The sequence below is a fragment of the Dryas octopetala genome, chromosome 4 (genome assembly GCF_963921425.1).
Source record: "Dryas octopetala chromosome 4, drDryOcto1.1, whole genome shotgun sequence".
Taxonomy (NCBI): Eukaryota; Viridiplantae; Streptophyta; class Magnoliopsida; order Rosales; family Rosaceae; genus Dryas; species Dryas octopetala.
In genome coordinates this window covers 174518-198712 of record NC_141369.1, presented here as the reverse complement: position 1 = coordinate 198712, position 24195 = coordinate 174518, and the positions used below count along the sequence as shown (strand labels likewise).

The window sequence follows — 24195 nt, the reverse complement described above, 5'->3', positions numbered from 1 at the left end:
GACTTCCCCCCGTGACCCCAGAACAGAGATTGACGGCGAAAGAGAGTGAGGTGACGAAGATGCAAGAGAGAGAGAGGGGAGAGAGAGAACTGAGAAACAAAGATGAGGAAGAGAGAGGGAGGGAGGGAGAGAGAGAGAGAGAGAGAGAGAGAGAGAGAGAGAGAGAGAGAGAGAGAGAGAGAGGGGAGCGGCGGCACAAGTATGAGTTATGAAGATGACTAGCAGACTAGGGTTAAGTGGTTATTCACTTATTCAAAGGCTTTAGTGCTTTTTGGCCAAAAAAAAAAAAGGCTTTAGTGCTTTACTGCTTTAGCTTTTTTATTTTGGGAAAGGCTTTAGCTGTAAGCCTTTAAGTGGGGGTGCGTGTATTACTATTTTTTTTTTTGGCCATTAGCATATTGAGTATTACTATATTAGTATTAGTGTATTACAAATTGGTGGAAGTAATAGCCTAATAGGTTTTATAATTTTTTAGAGTTCTAGAGTTTTAGGAATATCGAGTATAAAAAATTTAATACTAAAAAATATATATATAAACTAAACAACTATATAAACATAATTATATAATTTTTGTACCAAAAAAAACATAATTACATAATTTATGGGTATTAACTAGTTTAATTAAAAACTTTGTACTAAAACTATATACATTACATATTTAAATATGGTTTTTTGTCAGACATTAGGGTATTAAAAATGTAATAAAACCTAATTAAAAGTTTAAAACAATATAAACTATAATATGGGTTTAGTAATTTTATATAAGTTTATAAACTAAATATCACTATGGAGTATTTAAGTTTTTAATTTTATATAAGTTTGTAAGCATATAAGTTTAATATAATTTAGTGTTTAGGGAGTGGTTTATTGTTGATGGTTTATGGTTTAGGACGTAGGGTTGAGTAAATTTAATAATATACGGTATAGGGTATATAGAGGGTATAGCCTTACATGGTATAGGGTATATGGAGGGTTCTAGCCTTACATGATATATGGTATATAGAGGGTATATAGTTTAAGGTTTAGGGTATGATGTGTTATTTTTATATAATTATTAATCAGTAACTCATTTTTCTAATAGTATTTGCATCCAGCGCGCATTATATTCACCTTATATCACATGAAACCTATTATATAATTTGGTTTCTTCAATATTTTTTTATCTATGTAGTAGATAATATGTTAAATAAACATATGGTCAAGTTTCATTCAAAATTTCCGTCGTTTTTGTCTAATTTTATCGAAATCGAAATTTCTGTGAAAATTTCCGTCGAAATTTCCATCGAAAATTTCCTCGAAATCGAAATTACACTCCTTGAGCTCAACCACTCAAAAGTACCAAGGAATTAAATTTCGAAATTTTATGCGAAATTTCGGCGAAAATTTTGTTTTTTTAGGGTGTCGAAATTGAAACACATGTTTAATAATTTTTCGAAAAAATTTCGCCGAAATTTTCGAAATTTTGCCGAAATTTATCGAAATTTACCGAAATTTATCGAAATTATCGAAATTTTCATATTTTTTATTTTCTCCAACTTCAGAAATTCACCAAAAATTGCTCGAGACTCCAAATAATTCACTGAAAAATTCTACGAACTCGTATTGATGAGTACTAATTTCCTATAACCTCAAAATAGTCAAATTGCTTTGAAAAAAATTATGAAAAATCCTACTCTTATAATTTAATTCTGAAAAAAATAATAATCGTCAAATTCTTGAATTTTTATTTTCTAAAATTCATTTCCACACAACTAAGCTCTAGAAGCACAATCAAAGGTCTAAGTTAGTTAAAATAAATTTCTAATTCTTTTAAACAAACCTTAAAACAAATTTGAAAAATTTAAGTAACAAAATTATCATAAGCCAAAATTTGGGTTGTTACACTTAGTGAAGACAAAGCTTGGCTAAGTAAGAGACACGAGAAAAAAGGAAGGAAAAATAAAAAATAAAAAAAAAAGATTGAAGAGAGAGGCACGGGGAAAAAAAGTAAGGAAAGAAAAAAAATGAGGGGGGGTTTGGGGCCTTTAGGCAATTGGAAAGAAGAAAAAAAAGTTTGAGATTTTTTTTAGTTATTTTAAACCTTAAACTTTAATACATTTCTATATAAAAAAATAATTAAAAGTATCCTGAAGGGCTTAAAACTTAATATCCTAAAAAATATAGAGTATATAGGGTTTAATGTATAGATTATAGAGTATAAAGAGTATTAGGGTATATAGAATATATAGAGTATTAGAGTTTAGATTTTAGTGTATAATTAAATTATACAGTATAAAGAATATACTAATTTTGTTTATTCATTATACTAATTTTATTTAACAATATTTGCTCCAGCGCACATTATATTCACCTTATATCACATGAAACCTATTATATAATTTGATTTTTTCAATGTTTTTTATCAATTTAGTAGATAATATGTTAAATAAACATATGCTAAAGTTTCATTCAAAATTTCCGTATTTTGATAGTAATTTTCATCATTTTCATCTAATTTTTGTCGAAATTTAAAAATCTTCGAAATTTAAAAATCTTCAAAATTTCCGACAAAATTTTCTCGAAACTCGAAATTTTATTCCTTGCTCCAAACACATACTCAAAATAATTAAAAGGAATGATTGAGTTTCACTTTCACAGCCGTGTATTTTGTGTAACAACTCTGTATCTTCCATTTGGGTTTGACATTCACACCTCCATTGAAACTGGTTGGCATTTTCAGCTACACAAAATGAGTAATTCGAAGAATTCCTCCATTATCACCTTGCCAATTCCATTGGCTTCCAAAAGCAAGGCAAAGCACAGCAAACCCAAGAAAAATCAAATCAGATCTTAAAAAAAAAAAAATGAAAAGACCAAGAAGAGTGCGATTCACTGACTGATTCATCAATTTTGAGCAAGAGGAGAGTCGGCAAAGTGGAGAAATTGAATATCCCCATTATGCTGCAACTTCATTATATTTCTTTTAATATAAATCTATGATACGTGGTAGCACGACTATTATTATTATTATTATTATTATTATTTTGTTTGGGGTAAAGTCTGTATACAGTCACCGAGGAGTCGTGTTTAAGCGGGAGAGGGGAGAGGCGTGATGGTTTTAGCTGTTGTAATTTTGGTTAGGCTAAAGACTAAAGACTTTTTGGTTGTCTTGTGATTTTTCTTTTTATCCCCATGTTTGTCTGTCTTGTCTTTTCTTTGTGTATAAATACAGTAACAGCGTAAAGAGTGTAAGATTCCGTTTTTTCTTTAGGATCCCATGATCCCTCCCAATTTTGAAAGATGTTGTATGGGTGCTTGCTTCTGGCGTTGACTTTATGGAAAACAGCAACTAGTGTGTGCAAATGTAAGCACACCCACAATTGCAGAGTTTGAGTGATATGATGAAATGGGTGATGCAGGAGGAACGAATTTAGAGAAGAGAGATTGGTGTTGATGATGATGGATCAAGAAAGTAGTAATAGTGGCAGCAACCCTGTCCACGGTGACATCGAGAATTTGAAGAGGACATACAGCAGCAGCGAAATCAGAGAACCACTTCTGACCAAGAGGACCAACACAACTTCCCAGATTGCCATTGTCGGTGCCAACGTCTGCTCCATTGAGAGCCTTGACTACGAGTAAGCACCGTACCAACCCACTTTTCATTCTTCCTTCAATCATTCTCTTTTAATTCAATTCCACCCGTAATTTAATTACTTTCGTCTGCACATCTTTAAATAGTTACTGCTCTTGTTTTCAACTTTCAACTAGTAACCTACTAAGGTGGGTGCCACTTCTCTCTTGTGGTCCTTTCAATTATAATTGGTTTTGGCTGGGATTGAGAGAACTGACATTGGGAAGGATAAGGGCAAAGCTCTGGTTGTACATCACCTATTTTTGCACTGCAAGTAGATAAATCAGATATGGTTGCACTTGCCTTGCTGTGGGTGTGCCCTAGTTCTTGTTTCTCGCTCTTGTTGGGAAGTTTTTGTAGCTGGTGCTAATAAGGAATATGACCATGTGGAGTCGGATTTCTTGACTTTGCTTCCGAACAACAAGGGTTTGGAACAAGATGGAGGAACTGATCAGGGGTTGTTTAAGTTGGAGGATTAAGGCAAGGTGACCCACTGTCACCTTTCCTTTTCACAATTGTGCTGGATGTAGCAGGCTAGTGCAAGGCTAGAGAGATGCACCTTTTTCACAATCGCGGACAACACAATATTCTCTGTATCAGGGAATGAACAGAAATGGCAGCATCTAATTTCAGTTCTGGCTTGTTTTTGTGCATTTTCTCGGTTAAAAATTAACAAAGCCAAGTGTGCCTGGTTGGGTAGTAATTCAAATGAAGGTATAGTGGAAAGGTTGTCGGCATCATTGGGTTGTGAAAGTGGGGGAAATGGCCTTTGAAGTATTTGGGGCTTCCTTTCGCTTGCTCTACCCATAGCCAATTGGTTTTGGATTGGATACCTAGATTACTTCATGGATATCAAAGCCAGGTTACCCACGTGATAAGTCAAGTGGTTACATGTGCTCTACGTCACCCATTTTAAGTTGAACACTTGTTGGCTCGAGTCTTGCCACACGGGAAGGGGCGTGTGAGAATGTGTAGTTTTTTCCCACATTGGAAAAATAAAGTCATTAGATCTTAGGCCTCTCCATCCATAGCCAATTGGTTTTGGGTTGGATGCCTATATTTCTTCAAAAGCTTCAACACTTATATAGGCTGTGTTGCAGTGGAAGTTAGAAGCTGAAGGGCCATTTTCTTATAACTCTTTTTTTTAAGTTTCTTTGACTTTGAGGAGTTCTCTCCTTTTCATCCAGCTGGGACAATTTGGAAAGTAGAAGTGTCACATAGAGCCGCCAATGACCATTTGGTCTAGTGGCACCCAGTCTCTGCTTTGTTGGAGGAGGTCCTGAGTTCAAATCTCATGGACGACAGTTGTTGTCAATAACAAAAATGACACATAAGGTCAAGGTATTGGCATAGATTGCTGCTCTTGGTAAGTTAAACACTTGTGATATGCTGCAAAGGAGGTCACCATTTGATTGTATTTCTCTGCACTGGTGTATGACATGGAGAGAGAAGGGTGAAAGCATTGTTCATGTGCTTGTTCACTGTCCAGTAGCTTTATATATGTGGCAGAAGCTATTTAAGGAAGCTGGGTTGAGTTTGGCTATTCCGCAAGGTTGTTATGCACTGTTAAGCGAAAGGCACAAGGGCTTTGGTGGGAGGAAAAAGGCAAAAACTCTATGGGGTTGTACTGTGTTGGCTGTTATTTGGGTGATTTGGAAGGAGAGAAATAGGAGAATATTCGAAGACTATAAAGAACCTGGATCGGAGGAGTTATGGGAGAGTTAGAACCTCAATGTGGGCATTGGTTTTGACTGAGTCTAGGGGCATATCTGTGTCTGTGATTTTATTAGATGGAAAAGAAGCTGTGAGATATGATTGATGTTAGATTAGTTTTTTAAGGTGTGCTATAGTTGTAATTTTCTGTACTTTTTTGGTGGATAGCTTGTCCACCATGTTGAATTGGTTGTTATTCTAATAAAAGTTTCATTCTTCTCCAAAAAAAATGAAAAAGAAATATTAGAGGATCATTACTCTTTGGAGATGTGCTATTTTGGCTATCTTGTAGTGTGTGTGGTTGGAGCAGAACAATAGAACTCTTGAAGACAAGAAGGAAGTTTTGGAATTTTTTTGGGATAGGATTAGATTGTTAGCTTCTCTTTGGGCTTCTGTGTCAAAGCTTTTTAAAGATATTCCTTTACGTTCAATTCTTCTTGACTGGAGGGGTGTGATGTACTAAGTTTGTCTTAGATTTTGTGTTATGTTGTGGTGGTATTTGTTTGATGGACCTCTCGTTCATTGTTTCTGTATTTCCTTCATTTTCTTTCCCATTCCTGTGGGGTTTGTGCTTGACTTTTTTGTCATTTCTCCTGTCTTTCTGTTATGTCTTCATTTCCCACCTGCTCTGAGTAACATTTCGGAGTGATATTTGATGCCTTGGGCAGTTCAAAACATTTTGGAATTACCTTAGTTTTATTCTGTGGATTTGTTTTTGGTAAGTGCTAAGTTCTTACTCATTTGTTTAAATGTATTCCAGAATTTTTGAAAATGAACTATTTCAGCAGGACTGGAGGTCAGCGAAGAAGATTCAAGTATTTCAGTATGTTGTGCTAAAGTGGGCATTTGCACTTCTCATTGGGCTTGCTACTGGACTAGTTGGCTTCTTCAATAATATTGCAGTTGAGAATATATCTGGGTTCAAGCTACTGTTGACTAGCAATCTCATGTCTGATAAAAAGTAAGCCTTGTTTCCACTACCTGAATCTATTATATCTTTTGGTATTTTGACCTGCTCTTTTTTGTTTAAACCTTTGTCATACAATTTTCTGAGGAAAAATGTGTATTCTATTAATGTAATTTAGCTGTCACATTCTGTAGTACTAGCATGAAGGTTGGCGATGATAATGGGTTGTAATGAAACTTTTTATCTGGGAACTAATTGCTGAAAAAAAGTTCCACGTGCAAGAATATCCCTTAATAATTAGCCTACTTAGCAGAACTAAAAAACGAAAAACTTCATATTTATATTTTCCTTTCCCTTTTTACCATCTTATCTTCTACGCTGATCATTATGATAGGTCATAGGTCATAGGTGGAATGGAATAGGAACAAGATACCCTGCTAACCTCAGAACATGGAGCAGCTGGTGTAGTCTTATATTAATTCTATAGACTGCTTCATTAGAAGTTGTTTTAAGGTAATAAGACAATCTTAAGTTCAATTCATTCTGAATGATGTGGAAGTCTAAGGTCCCTAACAAGGTTCAAATATTATTGCTCATGGGAGGGTCAACACATGTGATAGATTCAGACAAGGCAGCCTCACCTATTCCTTTCACCTGCTTGGTGTGTTAAGTGCAAGAGAGGGGAGGAAATAAATGATCATTTATTTCTCCATTGCCTAATTGTTCTAAGATTGTGAAAAAAGAAAAAAAAAAACCTTTTTGAGGAGGAAAAACTTTTTTCTTTTGTGTCTTTATTAGTTGACAAGAATTGTGTTTCTTTCTTTTTTCTTTTTTGGGTGTGTGGGGAAGAAGGCAAAATATTGAATGGAATTGTGGTGCGTTGGCTGTATTTTGGGTGGTCTGGTTAGCAAGGAATGCTAGAATTTTTGAAGAGAGGCTAGGAGATGGATGAGGTTAGGTTTTGGCTTCTTTATGGGCATCGGTTTCCTCTGTTTTTTAGAGACATTCCTTTTAGTATTCTCAGTTTTGGTCTTTTGTAGTTTGGTTCAGGATGTGATAGGTGAAGCTTTTTATAGTTGGCCTCGATTGTGGATCTCTTGTCCAAGGCTGTGTAAAATTCTTGTAATTTTTGACTTCTATATTTAATAAAGTCTTTGCTTTCTACCCAAAAAAAAAAAAAAAAAACTTAAACTTGACTTCTTCTATGATTTAGCCTTTTTCCCCAAACCATCAGAATCTATAAACATTTTGTTGGCTTTCTCTGTTGCAGATAATTAAAATTCATATAAGTTGAATTCTTCTATGATTTTCGCCTTTAGCGGGGCTGTTGTGACACAGAGCATACAAAATACATCAGATGCTTGCATAAATTTGTAAGATTTGATCGTGAACATGTAAATGTTTTATAGGAGCATTCATTCTTTATTTTCCCAAGAACGCACTCCGAGCTTATTTTGGTCATCCTTAGTAACCTAATGCTTGTGCAACCCTTATTTAAATTTACTTGCCGTCTTTCTATACTAAATAAATGTGACATTAAAATGGTTTTGGTACAGATATTACAAGGCTTTTGCAGCATATGCTGCCAGCAATGTAGGTTTAGCAGCAGCTGCTGCAGCTCTTTGTGCTTTCATTGCTCCTGCTGCGGCAGGTTCTGGTATACCTGAGGTGAAAGCTTATCTAAATGGTGTCGATGCACATTCAATACTTGCTCCAAGCACTCTCTTTGTCAAGGTACATTGGTTTACCTGGTTTCATGTTCTTTGTGTTCATCATATTTGAAAGTTTGGGAATTTTCTGATAATATTCTTCTCTCTTGGAGGTATGAATAAATAGATACAGTCTAGGTCTAAAACAGGACTAAATCAGTGAATAAAACAAATACAAGAATTAAGCCTAAACTATTGGGATTTACAATTAAGAGAGTGTTGATGTAGTTTGAGAATTAAATCCTAATTCCCACCTTCACGGCGTACAAGCAATAATTCGATGAAAGATAAATAACAAACACAGCCAAGAAAACAGAAAATAATAAACCAACAAGCACACACAATCACACCGAGATTTGTTACGAGGTTCGGCAAAATTCCTGCCTACGTCCCCGGGAGAGATCTCCGTTCTTCACTATGAGAATAATAAGTATTAAGATTACAATTGGACTAAATCACATAACCCAATCCCCAAATCCCTTGTACACCCTTTCACAAAGTGTTTCCCAAAACCCTAGATCTCTCACCCAAGATTAATTACCTAATCTTGATCTCACCAATTCTAGATTGTGTGCCTCCCAAGAATCCTAAGGACTTGCTCACTCTAATCTGATTCTCTCACATTTTTCTAAGCCCCTAAGGTCCTATTTATAACCATAGGCCTTATATTACAATCCTAGATAAAGTAGGAAGAAAGTTAACTTTGAGTAGGAAATAAGTTTCCTTTATACACAAGGAAAACCTCAAAAACTTGCCCAAAATGAAGTCCAAAACGCACCAGGAATTAATAACCTTCCAACACCTATTTGGACTCCTAACTTCATCCTAGAATACCATGGAAATCCCCCATGAACCAGGAAATCTTCAAATGCGAGCCAAATTAACAACAATCTCCACCTTGGCGAGCATATCATGCAAATTACCTTGCACCAAATACCATTGGCCTTGACCTTGTACCAACTACACATAACCCGAATCAAGAAACTATGGTCCACCCTTGATTCGCACGGCCAATACCTATGTGCAGCTGCATCGTGTAACCAATTACCGGTTAGCACCGAAGAGGGGCCTCGATTCACCCCCTCCTCCAGTAGGATCTCCTTTCTCACCATCGTTTGAACCTTGGAAACATGTCACAACCGTCTCTGCTGTACCCGCAAACGAGACCTTCCTCAAGCGCTTGATTTCTTGTGCATTTCGTTTCCAACCAACCATCGAGGTTTGAGTTCCTATCAAACGATATAAACCACCACACTTCTCTCCCTTCATTAGGACCATGCTTCCATGAGTAATTTTCATGACTCCACCTGCTATCAAAACCAGGTAGCCCTTGGAATCCAACCTACTCAAGGATATCAAATTCCTTTGTAGCTTTGGGACATAAGCGACTCCACCCAAAGTATGTTCCACCCCATTGAACATCTTGATCTTCACCGTTCCAACCCCCATGACGTCAACTTTGGACCCGTCAGGCAAAGAGAAAGATCCTCCCTTTGATTCTTGAAACTTTTCAAAATATTCTTTCCTAGAGCATATATGGTGAGTAGAACCCGAATCCAATATCCAATCACCATGAGAAGAAGTGTTACCTATAGAGACTGTGAGAAGTTCTCCAGATTCATTATAGTCTGCTACCGCTGTAGAGCCATGACCATCCTTCTTATTCCAAGTCGGACAGTCCTTCTTTATGTGTCCCCACTCTTTGCACTTGTAGCACTGCCAGCCCTTACCACTACCCTTTGATCTAGCCTTGCTATTATCACTAGAACCCTTGGTAGTTTGCCTTCCTCTTTGACCATGAGCAACAAACAAGGAATCTTTATCCTCAACTTTCTTTCTCCTTTCACTAGACAAGAGAGTTGACTCGACCTCCTCCATCTTCAGTGTATCCTTACCATACAAGAAGATATCCACTATGTTGTCATATGTATCAGGAAGTGAGGTTAGAAGTAAGAGGGCTCGATCTTCTTCCTCAATCTTTACCCCAACTCTTTCGAGTTGATTTAGCAGTCCTTTGAACACGTTCATATGATCCATGAGATTTGCACCCGCTTCCATCTTCAGCTTATATATGTCCCGCTTCAGATTCAACTTTGTGGCCATAGACTTCTGAGCTAAATAAAGCTTTTCTAGTTTCTTCCACAATTCCGGGGCAGAATCTTCATCTATATTGTTGATAATATTATCAGCAATATAAAGCCGAATTGTGCTCACACACCTGCACTCCAAGTCTTCCCAGTCATCATCTGTCATCTTTGCCGGTTTTCCTACTTCCTTTCCCTTCAAGGCGCGTGCCAAGCCTTGCGAAACTAGGACATCCTTCACTCTCTTTTGCCATGGAGTAAAGTTACCTCTTCCATCAAATTGCTCCACCTTAAAGGATGAAACACCACTACTTCCCGCTGCCATGACAAACTACCCTCGATCGATAAACACGGAACCACGATCGATGGACACGAAACCTGGCTCTGATACCACTTGTTGATGTAGTTTGAGAATTAAATCCTAATTCCCACCTTCACGGCGTACAAGCAATAATTCGATGAAAGATAAATAACAAACACAGCCAAGAAAACAGAAAATAATAAACCAACAAGCACACACAATCACACCGAGATTTGTTACGAGGTTCGGCAAAATTCCTGCCTACGTCCCCGGGAGAGATCTCCGTTCTTCACTATGAGAATAATAAGTATTAAGATTACAATTGGACTAAATCACATAACCCAATCCCCAAATCCCTTGTACACCCTTTCACAAAGTGTTTCCCAAAACCCTAGATCTCTCACCCAAGATTAATTACCTAATCTTGATCTCACCAATTCTAGATTGTGTGCCTCCCAAGAATCCTAAGGACTTGCTCACTCTAATCTGATTCTCTCACATTTTTCTAAGCCCCTAAGGTCCTATTTATAACCATAGGCCTTATATTACAATCCTAGATAAAGTAGGAAGAAAGTTAACTTTGAGTAGGAAATAAGTTTCCTTTATACACAAGGAAAACCTCAAAAACTTGCCCAAAATGAAGTCCAAAACGCACCAGGAATTAATAACCTTCCAACACCTATTTGGACTCCTAACTTCATCCTAGAATACCATGGAAATCCCCCATGAACCAGGAAATCTTCAAATGCGAGCCAAATTAACAACAGAGAGTTGACTAGAGAGAGCTATACAAGGTAAGTCAGAGAATAAATAAATGGAATTAATGAGGTTGTCTAACACTCCCCGCAAATCCGACGAGCCAGGTGAGACGAGATTTGAAAGAAGAAGCTGAAAGCGTTGTGTAGACAGACCTTTGGTGAAATGTCAGCAAGCTGATCCGGAGAACGAACAAATTGAACTCGTTGAGACCCAGAATGGATACGCTCACGGATAAAGTGATAATCAAGTTCAATATGTTTAGTGCGAGCATGAAAGGGTTATGTTGCCTTATTGCAGTATACGCCTCTCTCTGTAATATATGCTCTTTTGATATATTTTGCTGAAAGGGTTTTGTTGCATGCAGATTTTTGGTTCCATTCTTGGTGTTTCTGCCGGATTTGTGGTTGGTAAAGAAGGGCCCATGGTACATACAGGTGCTTGCATAGCATCTTTGCTTGGGCAGGGGGGTTCTCGCAAGTATCATTTAACTTGGTCATGGCTAAGATACTTCAAAAATGATCGCGACCGACGAGACATGATCACATGTGGTGCTGCTGCTGGTGTGGCTGCTGCCTTTCGTGCCCCTCTTGGTGGTGTTCTCTTTGCCCTTGAAGAGGCAGCTTCGTGGTACCCCTCTCTCCCTCTCTCTTGTAACCATAATGAGTTAGAGTATAAAAGAAATAGAGAACAAGAGAAAAAGAGAAGAAGAAGAGAGAATGACATTGTAGAAGAGAAAAGAAAGAGAAGCTTAGGGAAGAACTGGAACAAGGAGAGAGAAAATTGGGGTAAATTTGGTAATTCAATTAATAAGCAAAACTGAAATCCCCTTACAAGAGAGATGTATTTTTATAGACAGTTTATAATAAAATCCCACTAGGATAAGGAAACTATAGTATTTGTAAATCCCCTAAAATATTAATGATAAAAAGTAAATAAACAAATCTAGTTTCCATCTTTTGTCTGCGCCAAATTTCTTTAGTTTGTTCCCTTATGCTTTCATTTTTCTATTATTTCATAGTTTTTTACTTGCCATGCTAAAACTTGATAATAGCCAAACATTTAGACTCATAAGTTAGTTGCTCAGGTTGCAATATAAGATGATATATTTCCTACATAAGTGGTCGACGTGATGGACATTCTGAATACATTATGGTATAAAGAGAGGGAAAGGGCTTATAAATTTGAACTTTCAATTTTTTTTTTTCTGCCCCTGTCGAAACAGAGATGGTATTTCCATTATTATGAGCCTTTATGTGGAATATACTTGCATGGATTGAATATTCTGCAACATAGCAACCGGTTTGTCAAACAAATCCTGTATAAGCTGTTAACATTTTTATTCTTTTCACAATTGTGTTATGAGTTTATTAAGACATCATAGAAATATGGATGAATTGGTAAGTCTAGTGTCACACCCCAAAATCCGTATGTAAGAAGGCGTGACTTTAACATATGTTACTTGTACTTAAGCCAGTTATTACTTTTTATAACACTTTGAAGGAAAAACCTGGAAAAATTATTTTCCTGCAAACTTGATACTCAAAGTTCACAAAATAGATAAGGATAAAGACCTAGGACTAAAATTCAGCTTTTTAAAATCCGAGAGTTGAAATCTAAAATCTAGGTGATGAAATAGTGCTTATCGATTTGCAAGAGAAAATTACACTATCACCATGAATCGATCGGCAGTTGCATCTAGAGGCAAAGCCGTATATAAACATCCGGATAAGAGAATTCATGTATATATATAATATCCGTTAGTTCCATCGCTTGGCAGCCGCCTTTTTCACTGCTAGAAGTTTCATGCATCCGTCGGTGCCAATTTTTTTTATCCCATTCTCGACAGGGTTTACTCCCTTAGGGTGCAGAATCGTTTTCGGAGCTTAGATGGTAGGTTTTAGGTCTTGGCTTTTGGGTAGAGCCTAAAACCTGAAAGTTAAAACCTAAAATCTGAGCAACTAACAGATTGCGATTTTTCATACTATATGGGCTGCTGGTCCACTTTGATTGTACTTCCCATTTTTCATCAATATAAGCATTAAGGTGCCGTTCGGTAATGTTTTGCAGCACCGTTTTCCATTTTGCAAAACAGAAAATATGCATAATTTGCGCTCGGCAACCCAAATTTGAAAACACAGGAAATGGTATTCAGAATATGGATTCAAAATTATGCTTAAGTTGCAAAACGTCCCAGGGATGTTTCCATTGGTTTCAAGAATGCTGGATACAAAATTAAAACACAGACAATTGCTTGCTGACATGCTCTCATCTCTTTTTGCAATTCGTCTGTAATTATCATATGGCCAAAAATGACAGAAAACAACTCCATGATTACCCAAATCACCATCCCTCCGCCCACAACAAACCCACATCTCCTCTCTTTGTAGGTTCTGGCGGGCTCCATGCATAAAATTTTGAACTGGGTCTTTGCATGGTGACTGTGGAAATGGCTTAGAGGTGTCGATTTTGACCATTTTGATGGGGTTTCTATGGTCGGTTGAGGTTGTTGTTCTCTCTTGCATTATGGGTCTCTCTTCAAGCTTCCCCAGGAATAGATGGCATCCACTAGAGTTTTAGGTCTTCTAGTTTATTGTAGTTGATTATTTTTATTCTAGAGCCTTCTAGGTTGTCCAGACATTGATGTGGACAAGGTCTATATATATATATATATATATATATATAGGAAGCTTCAAATACGAATGTCCTTACTTTAAGAAAAGTAAGAACATCCTCAATGGGTACCACCCATCAATGAAGTTCAATGATTGGAACGGTCCATTTTTTAGGTCCCTCCTCAAGGGTTGTTCCAGTAAAAAATCAGCCAAATCGGTAATTGTTTGGTCATCTAAATTGTGCAGACAAACATAGTCCGTCAGATAAAATTGTTATGATGTTGACAGTACTAAACTGGCTAAACAGTTTCCGATTTGGCTTTCTTTGCAAGGGTGATCTTTGTATGAAATATCAACTTTACATATATATATATAGAGAGCTTCAAGTGTAGGATCTCATATTTATGGGATGTATATATATATATATATATATACATATGAGTTGATAAAAATCTAACCCAAAACTCTTTAATTCGAGTCCTTAATTTTCTAAGAATAATATGTCAACTCATTCATAAGTTTATTAATTATCTTTTTATATGTAACATGTTAAAAACAATGTTTCAATTTTACATATTATTGCTGGATACATAATTATTGTTTCTTTTATTAGTACAAGACATGGTTTTACTGTTTTTGTTTCAGAAAATTGGTTTAGGATTATACTGCCAGACGCATTCTCATATCTTGGGATTGGAAATATTGTTTCAGTACCTTAATTATTGTTGCTTGGAATGTGTAACATAGGTTCTGAGAATTTGTGTTCTCTTTACTGGGCATACTTCAGGTGGCGGAGTGCTCTTCTTTGGAGGACTTTTTTCACAACAGCAGTAGTTGCAATAGTTTTGAGAGGGTTTATACAATATTGTTCTACGGGAAGATGTGGCCTATTTGGGCAAGGAGGTCTGATCATGTATGATGTCAGTGCAGCCAACGCAACATATAGTGGCCCTGATGTACTGGCAGTATTATTCGTAGGAATTGTTGGAGGAATTTTTGGAAGCATATATAACTATCTTGTGGATAAGGTCATTCGAACTTATAGCATCATTCATGAGTATGTTCTCCTAGCCAATTGTGACTGCTGGGATTTTTCACTTACCTATAAAATAATTCACCAATAAATTTGTTAGTGACATGATAACATTGGTTTGATTACTCACTATCACTGATGCATGCATTACTGTTTTTGAAAGCATGCAACTATGTGGACCCCAATCTTGCTATCACTACTATCACATGATGACATGATCTTATTTGAGTGCAGTGATAAGGCATATGACATTATGATGATAATCAGTTGCTCACTTGCTCTGGTTTCGTTGCCTTTTTTAAAGTTTTCCTGTTTTGCTGCTAAATTTCTCTGGTTTTCTTTTGCTGCAGAAAGGGTGCTGCTCCCAAAATCTTACTTGTTATCACCATTGCCCTCTTGACGTCATGTCTTTCTTATGGCTTGCCATGGCTTGCAGAGTGCCAACCATGCCCTACTGATCTGTCTGTGAGTTGTCCTACTGTTGGTCAATCTGGCAACTATAAAAGCTTCCACTGCCCATCAGGCTATTACAACGACCTTGCCTCTCTCTTTCTAAACACTAATGATGATGCTATTCGTAATCTGTTCAGCACCAGTACAAAAAACGAATTTCACATTTCCTCTCTTTTCATCTTCTTTGCTGCCATTTACTGCCTTGGAATTATTACATATGGCATTGCTATTCCCTCTGGTCTCTTCATCCCTGTCATATTAGCTGGAGCTTGCTATGGTCGTCTTGTTGGAAGGTTGTTTGAATCAATCTCCACTCTTGACACAGGTCTCTTTGCCCTACTTGGAGCTGCCTCCTTCCTTGGTGGCACTATGAGAATGACAGTTTCCATATGTATTATACTGCTTGAACTCACCAATGACTTACTGTTGCTTCCCCTCGTTATGTTGGTTCTCCTTGTTTCGAAAACTGTAGCTGATAACTTCAACAAGGGTATTTATGACCAAATAGTTAAAATAAAGGGATTGCCTTATTTGGAGGCTCATGCAGAACCTTACATGAGGCAATTGGTCACAGGTGATGTTGTTTCTGGTCCATTGGTTACCTTTTCTGGTATTGATAAGGTAGGACGTATATTGCATGCTTTGAGGACTACAGGGCATAATGGATTCCCAGTGATTGATGAACCACCTTTTTCAGACGCTCCAGAATTGTGTGGTCTTGTTTTAAGGTCTCATTTGCTTACTTTGCTTAAGGGTAAGATTTTTTCGAGAGAGAGGGTTGTTTGTGGAGAGATCTTAAGCAGATTTGCTGCATTTGATTTTGCTAAGGCAGGATCAGGAAAGGGAATCAAATTGGAGGATCTTCATATTGAAGAGGAAGAGATGGAGATGTATGTTGATCTCCATCCTATTACAAATGCATCTCCCTACACAGTGGTTGAGACAATGTCACTAGCCAAAGCTGCTATTCTCTTCCGGCAACTTGGTCTCAGGCACTTGTGTTTGGTACCAAAGAGCCAAGGGGTAAGTTTCTCTCTCTCTCTCTCTCTCTCTCTCTGGATTATTGATTAGGTTGATTTTTGCATTCAGTCTAGTAAGAGAACCATATATATAAATGATCACTCGCTCATCATAGAGCGGAGAATTCCACACTCTCCTAACCACCCAGCAACCACAGATCGGAAAATTCAATGATCGGGACCGTCCATTTCTTAGGTCTTTTCTTAAGGGTCGTCCATGTAAAAAATCAGCCAAATTCGTAATTGTTTGGTCTTCCAAACTGTGCAGACAGATACAGTCTGTCAGATAAAAAGGTAAATGATTTTGATAGTAATATATTGGCTAAACAGTTTCTGATTTGGCTGATTTTTTGTAAGGGTGATCTTTGAATGATGCTCTAAAATATGAACGGTTTCAATCATTGAAATTCGTTGCTAGGTGGTTAGGTAAGCGTGGAATTCCCCGCTCTATGATGAGCGATTGATCATTTTATATATATATGGTTCTCTTACTAGACCCATATGCAACCTCTACAAATCTCATTCTACATCTTAGGAGGATATGGGGTAAACTATCGGGGAAGTACTCTAAAAACTCGGCGGAGGAAGCGGTGCCGAGCGCTTGTTGAAGCGCTCAGCTATTATAAAAAATGGACTATCAAGCGCTCAGTACAATCACCGAGCGCTTGGCGACAAGAATCCGCAAAAAAAAAAAAAAAAAAACGGACATGTCCGCCCTAGAGAAAACTTGCATATGTATATACAGATTTTCTCTTATCTACATATAAATTTCGAAAGCTGGCTACGGATTCCGGCACTGATCGATCAATTGGCCTTATTAAATTGTCTTTCCGAGATTGGACACATGTTCATCACTTAGATTTTAGGTTTAAACTCTCGGATATTGGGAAATCCGAGAGTTTAAACCGAAAACCTAATTTGTAATATTGATTTTTCACCCTTAAAGTAAGCAAAATCATGTCAGGAATTGAATCAAAAAGTGGAAAAAATTGATAACATTGACTGTTGATCGAAGCAATGTTGCTTCTCGCAGTTGAATTTGTACCACGCCAATCGATTAGCGCTAAATCCAGAACTTACCGGACCTGAGAATAATTTTATGCATATATAAAATTATCAATACCTTTTTAGACATTGCTATAGGCCATTGCTTGCAATCTGTTTATCTTTCCACAGTGGTAGGCTGCTTTTGTCATTAAATTGAGAATTGAAATATTTTGTAGGTATGTGTGTATTTCCTTCCCTTTTTCTCTTGAGAACTGAGTGGATGATTGTCTACAATCTTTATTATATTTTGATAGTTGAATAACAGCTCCAAATACTCATAAAATCTCTGCAAGCGCATTTCTAAGAAACTTTATGGTGTCTTTCTTTACACATGGCAGAGACCTCCAGTCGTTGGAATTCTGACACGGCATGACTTCATGCCAGAGCACGTTTTGGGACTCTATCCTCATATTAATCCTCACAAGTAGACCAAGTGGTGGAAGTGGAAATCAATATATATGTTGGTCTGTTTTATGCAATCTTTGTTTCTGGATTGATTTGGTCAGTGTGTTTAGAGGCATGCATATTGAATGGGCAGGTTTTGTTTCAAGAATTATAAAGAATGAAGAGAAAAAGAAAAGGAATGTAGAGCTCCTGTGAAGTGAACAAATCCACTGTAAATTTGAACATCAAAGAATATCATTGTCATTGAGATTATCCATCCTACGGTTGACGGTTGGCTTTCCAGACTTGAACTAAGACATCAATTTGAAAATAGTTGCAAAATAAGATAATAAATCATTCTTTTCATGGCATATGTAAATGATATTTTTATTTTTATAAATGAGAATTTTTTTTCTTAGAGTAATAAGTCTGTAAGATAAGGCCAAATTTTATTTTGGTCCCTATAGTTTGGGTTAAGTTTTACTTTGGTATCTGTAATTTCAGTTGTACCAATTTTGTCCATGTATCTTCTTAATAGTTGCAATACAAGGACATATGCTTAATCTCCTTAATTTAATCAACAAAAACAGTATCTGACGTGCACGATTCATAGGTTTTTTTAAAGGTGCTGCTAATTAGACCCAACTTTTTTATTCCATCCTTATCACTTTCATAAAAGTGATGATGATGGAATAGTATTTTCAAGTATTTAATTAATTAGTATTTCTTCAAAATATTACACTAATTAATTAAGCTCGAATATTAGATGAAATTCAACTTTTTTTTTTTTGTTAATTAAAATAATAACTTAAATCCAACTTAATCTCTACAATAAAAACTTGCTAAACTTAACAAGTTATTAACCTTTAATTAAATCTTCAAATTAAGGCTACAATTATTATGCTTAATTTACCAAATAAATTAAGCAATTAAATCTCCAAAATGAATTTAAGCATGCTTAATTAATAAATAAATTCTACTTAATTAATCTAAGTATGTAACTTAATATTAAAACTTAATAAAAATAAATAAAGCAGAAATAATAAAGTACTTACCCGGTTGTAGATCTCTAAAGTTAGACTCCACTACTAGGAACTCCTCCTCCTTGACAAGTTCTTCAAAGAAAACTTTAAAACTATGATAATTTTTTTCCCTTTTGGTATGTCTTTTCTTAGAGAAACTCCTGAAGAACCAAGGAGTGAGTAACTCTAAGCTTCACTTGGTGGTGCAAGTGAAAATGAGGCACAAAAGTCTTTATTTATAGGCACAAGAAGGTAAGAAGAAGTTGTAAGTTTCTAATGTGGGTCAAATTGCACTGAAAATGCACTAACAAGAGAGAAATCACGAACCGGGTCCGGTGAGTAAACGAGTCAGAAAAATGGATATTTTGTGAGAGAAAATGGGTAATCCTGCAGGTCAAACACGCGGGTCACCCACGCGATCAACGACCAAGATTATTTAATGAGGCCGAACGAACCAGATTAAATCGTGGGCGAATGATTCCGTGTCGCGCGGCACGTCTTCCTTCCAAGCGCTCGCTTTGTCAGCACTATGTCAGCACCTCCGCCTAATCGTATCGTGCCACGCGTTGCTGCTGTCAGTCCAGTTAGCTGCTCCAATTAATTTTCGAATTTCCTATTTTCTAATATTCTCCAAACTTTAGAAATTCACCAAAAATAGCTCGGGACTCCAAATAATTTCCTGAAAATCCTATGGACTCATATCGATGAGTACTAATTTTCTATATCCTCAAAATGACAATTTGTCTTCCAAAAAACTTATGAAAAATCCTCCTCTCATAATTTAATTTCAAAAAATGAAAATAAATAAAATAATCACCAAACTCTTGAATTTCATTTTCCAAAATTCACTTCCTAGCAACTAAACTCTAGAACTAGAACCAAAGGTCCAAGTTAGTTAAAACTAAGTTAAAGAAAACTCTAATCCCTTTAAACAAACCTTAAGAATAAGGTTAGAAAACTTAAGTAGCAAAATTACCATAAACCGAAAATTCATGATGTTACACATTAGGCGTGCCAATTTATGTTATGGTCGAAAATGTCTCTGTCATGTATAAGGTTAGAATCTGATCCATATCATTGGTTCTTTCTGGACAAAAGGCGTGCCACCAAGTAAATTCGTACTTGGACTAGTACAAGATGATAAAAAAGAATACAAATAGAAGTAAAGTAAAAAAAAAAAAAAAAAAAGAACAAACGATTGTTAACTAAGGAACCAACTCAACTATAGCTCTTTTCTTTGCCTGGGCATTTCAGGACTTTCAGTGTTCAGAATCGATTGTTACTGTGTCTGCAAATTCAAAAGTGCTAATCGTATTTGTAGGGCTTAGATAAAAACAGTAAATCTTGGTAAATAAAGTAAATCTGATCACATTCAATAAACAACCGTAGTTCTTATTACAAATCTAGCCATAAATATGAATGAGAGATCATAATGAGCTGATGATTAAATTAAAAGACAAAATAAATGCTAATAAATACTAGAAAGTAACCAGATCTGAGATTAATTGCACTCGGGAACAAAGGTCATTAATATTTCTTAAACTTAAAATAAATACAATCATAAAATAAATACTGAGAATAAATGTAAGGAAACTGAAATTAATAAAGGCCAAATGTCCAAAAGAGACAAATAGTACATGCATGCAAAATCAGAGCATAATAGCTGTGAGAAGAATTTGCAGTGTTGCAGGTTTTTGGATGTGTGTATGTAGATGTCTTGAATTATTCTTTTAGAAATGTATTTATTATAGCAGGGAATGACTCAAAACTCTAGTCTTTTTTTCTTGAATGGCTAACAAGTGTACGCTTGTGAGTAACCTTTGCAAAGAAACGAGTGCAACCTTGACAGCTGAGGACAGCTTTTGGACATCTGATCTGGGACGCGTCTCGTCACATTACTGGTCCTACTCCTTTTGCCTCACAGATTCTCTTAGCAAGGTCCTGCTGAGAGCTTTTGTTTGCTCGCCGGGTTAAGTGGGCCTTCCATTAAATGGGCTTGGACTTTGGCCATTTGGATGAATTTAATAAGGGGGAGGCTATTCCGACCACTCTAAAATACTGAGTTGGCCACCCTAAGATTTTTTTTCCCATTTTTTCCTATTTTACCCCTGCATTAAAGAAAAAAAAAACACATCCCCATTAACAACCCATCCACTGCCACTACCAGACCTCACCACTGCCACCACCACCCCTCCCCATAATTGGTTCAAACCAATCTAACCAACAGCAAAAACACAAGGAGAGGATCGAAAACCATACATGGATCGACCCAATTCGTCACCGGAATCTGTCAGAATCGGCGACGAAAGCCGCGGAGCTTCACGACGTCGATTAGCCATGCACGGTGGTCGGATGAGCAAGGGAAGACCCGGGTTGGACTCACCGTGACCTAGAGAACAAAACCCAAGTGGTCCGGCGTCTCAACTCCGCCGGAAAAGGAAGATCGCCGGCGAAGGGGCCGATCGGGTCTTCGCCTGGGTTCGAGTTTTCTAGGCTTTCCTGGTTTGAAGGCTACCATGGGGAGAGAGAAGAGAGGCAGGCGAGTTGACTGGTGGTGGTCTCGCCGCCACTGATCACCGGATGACGACATACCGAGGAGAGAAAGAGAGTGACTGGTCGGGTGGGTGGGAGGGATGGGGTTTTGTGGTTTTTTTTTTTAATAAATTTTTTTATTTACATTAAGGGTATATTAGGAATATTTGTAAAATAAATAAGAAGGGTGGTCAATTCAGCATTTTTGAGTGGTCTGCATAGTCTCCACCATTTAATAATTAGGCTTTTGTGCTTTGTGCTTTGGACTCTAGCCTCTATGTGTTGCGCTGGTTCTTTGTGGAAAAAGATTATAAGAGATTGGGCGCTGGAGAGAAAAGAGAGCTAGAGAAGAAAAAGAGCTGGATACGGAAAAATAACTTAGGGATAGAGAGATAGGGAAAACTACTCAGGGCTAGAGGGGATTTCAGAACTGTAAAGGGTAAATTGTGTATATAACTTATGCTGATGTAGAGAACTAACTTAAAATATGGTTAATTTCAAATGATATGGCAAGGTCAATAAATAAATTAAGGTAGCTCCTGTAGATTGCCTTACTAAGGCAGCCTAGCATAACCAAACAACAAATATATTTGCAGATTTTCACGATACATATGAGTGAACTAAGAACTGAAAAAAAACTGTTCTAACTACTAACTTTGTAGATACTTCATACACACACACAAAAGCAAGGAGAGGATTTGGAGAAGACAGTAAATTCACCAAAAAAAATGTAGACTTAATTAGGAAAAACTTTATCCAGAAAAGTTATCCAGTGAGTCATATTCCCGTGATAGCAATTAAATAATGGTCTATAACAATGCTAAAAAACCGAATTCAGCTAGAGTTTTCTACAAGGAAAAGAAGTATATAAAAATGCAGAATGAGCTGCTGGACATGAGAAAACGTTGTCAATCATCAGCTATAAGGGCAAACAACACGTACATACTGTCAGTTACCTCATAATGGTTTCTGTGGTCACAGTTTCACCAAAAACAGCCAGTTTCTGGAAACATGACAACAGTATGTATTCCATAACTTGATTTGGCGAAGAATTTGCAGCAAGTGCATGAAAACAGGCAGTGCAATGAAGAAGACCCATAGATGATATCTTAATAAGCCTCCTATATTTCATTTTCTTTTCAACTTCTTCCTTACAGAGGCTTGTTTAACAGTTTTATACTGAGGACTGGCAGCAGCATATATTCTAAGCTTCTGAATGATTCTCTTCTCACTGATACGAAGCATCAAAGAATGGTACAACTTTTTCTCTCTTATGCAACATAACCTCCCAAGGGCTTCAATATCATCTTCTATTGAATTTGTACCATAGAGGCTCTCCCGCATATCTGCAAGGGACAAAAGAGCATTGCTTACAGTTTTTGTAAGCAACAGGTCCTTGCTCAATCCTGCAGTTTTTCCGCACAATATTTTGCTTTTATCTGAAAAAATGATGTCCATAGGTTCATTGAAACTTCCTGCTGTTGCTAGAGCAAGATCCATCTTATAATATGCATCATGTGGTAACAACATTATGTACAATAAACTCAGCAGATCAATTTGGGGTTCTCCATGAAATGAAATCTCAAAATATTCAGAGTTGTGGCTGACACATCCAGAGTAATCTAATCTTCTCCAGAGGGATAGCCTTGCTCTACGATGCTGGCCAGAAAACAAAGTTGAACACCACTGGAGTACGAGTTCCAAGTCGATATTGACAATGTCATATGGATTATCTGGCTCTGTAAATCCGTATCTGTGAAGCAGTGCAGCGTTACCCAATAACCCATATGTATTAAAGACCTGGGAAGAAAAGAAAAGAAAAGCAGTAAGAAAAATGGTTTGAGCGAATTAGCTTTTCACATCATGAGTTGCCAGTTCTGAGCTATGGATTTCATATTGTATTTAGTACTGAAAGAAGAAGAGGAAAGAGAAAGTTTGAGAAATGGCATCCTCTTGTCATAGCTGTATCCTATGATAGAACTAGCAATTTTAAGAAAAAAAGAAGAAGAAATGAAACTGAAAATGTGAGTCATCACCTCAGCTCCACGTTTGACATCTTTCACCATAATCATTTCCAAATCATCATCATCATCAACATCATCATCATCATCATCATCAGTATTACTAGAAGCAGATATTATATATTCATCATCATCATCAGTACTAGTAGTAGTACTAATGCTAGTACTAGTACTATTAAGAGCAGATGATTCATTATTGGCTTGATTGGGGTGAGGCTCAGTGTGAGGAGGAGATGGAGACGGAGAGGTCATCAAGTGCACATCCTCAGCTCCGGTTTTGTGATTAAAGCTGAATGGAATGGAATAAAATTGAATTGAATGAAGCCCAATAAACAATAAAAGCGGATAATAAGTAAGAAGAAGCAAGCAAGCATTTGAGTTAGACTTACAGGTCAGCCAAAGGAACCATTCCGACTCCATGGTAGTGATCAATCTGAAAAGAGCGAGAAGAAATGAGCGTTTTTGCGGCCAAGAAGTGTTGGAAGGTGAAAAAGCAATGCCTACTAGTAATAGTACAAGTAGTAGAAAGAGAAAGCTTGTGCAGCAGCGGGAGAATGGTTTGGTTCCACTCCCTAACACAATCAGCTCTGTCTTCCTTGACGCAGGCCTCCAGCTCCGTCCCCTGCAGCAGCCTCTCCACCTCCTCCGCCCTCCAAAGCAACGGCAGACTCTCTTCCCCAACCTCCGCCACCGCCGACAGGTATGGGGCCCACCGAGAACGCTCCCCCAAGCTCCTCTCGTACATCAGCGCCACCGCCAGCCCCCCACCTCCTTCGTTGAGCTCACGTGCGCAGCCGGTCGTCCTGATGGTCAAGCACGTGAGCTTTGGTATTCTTGCCACCACGTCCCCTTCCTTGAGCTCGCAAAGGGCTCTCACGCCCATTCCTTCTCCTTTCCCATCCGTCAATTCCAGGGCGTCGCTGCATTCGATCCCCTCCGCCTTCATCCACCGCTTCAACGCCCTCACGCGCCTCGTTCCCATTCCC

At 37.4% G+C, this 24195-nt stretch overlaps 2 protein-coding genes across 7 annotated transcripts; one reads left to right on the top strand and one right to left on the bottom strand.

Annotated features, from left to right (window-relative positions):
• Positions 1 to 2677: 2677 nt before the first annotated feature.
• Positions 2678 to 18048, top strand: LOC147285914 (chloride channel protein CLC-c-like). Of its 6 annotated transcripts, none has more exons than XM_086239907.1 (9): positions 2678 to 3617; positions 6115 to 6287; positions 6635 to 6746; positions 7504 to 7606; positions 7790 to 7967; positions 11451 to 11713; positions 14486 to 14755; positions 15082 to 16207; positions 17589 to 18048. In XM_086239907.1, exons 4-9 carry the CDS (start codon positions 7536 to 7538, stop codon positions 17676 to 17678), a joined length of 1998 nt encoding a protein of 665 aa, XP_086096033.1. In that variant the 5' UTR covers positions 2678 to 3617; positions 6115 to 6287; positions 6635 to 6746; positions 7504 to 7535; the 3' UTR covers positions 17679 to 18048. The 6 variants fall into 6 exon arrangements, with proteins under 6 accessions (XP_086096033.1, XP_086096037.1, XP_086096035.1 ...); XM_086239911.1 differs by having other exon boundaries at positions 6112 to 6287; XM_086239910.1 differs by lacking the exon at positions 2678 to 3617 and adding an exon at positions 3871 to 4098.
• Positions 18049 to 22295: 4247 nt separating this feature from the next.
• Positions 22296 to 24191, bottom strand: LOC147285913 (SET domain-containing protein). The gene is made up of 3 exons (XM_086241817.1): positions 23599 to 24191; positions 23225 to 23498; positions 22296 to 22988 (listed from the first exon to the last, which is right to left on the bottom strand). The coding sequence occupies exons 1-3, from the start codon at positions 24189 to 24191 to the stop codon at positions 22317 to 22319; spliced, it is 1539 nt and encodes a 512-aa protein (XP_086097943.1). The 3' UTR covers positions 22296 to 22316.
• Positions 24192 to 24195: the final 4 nt, after the last annotated feature.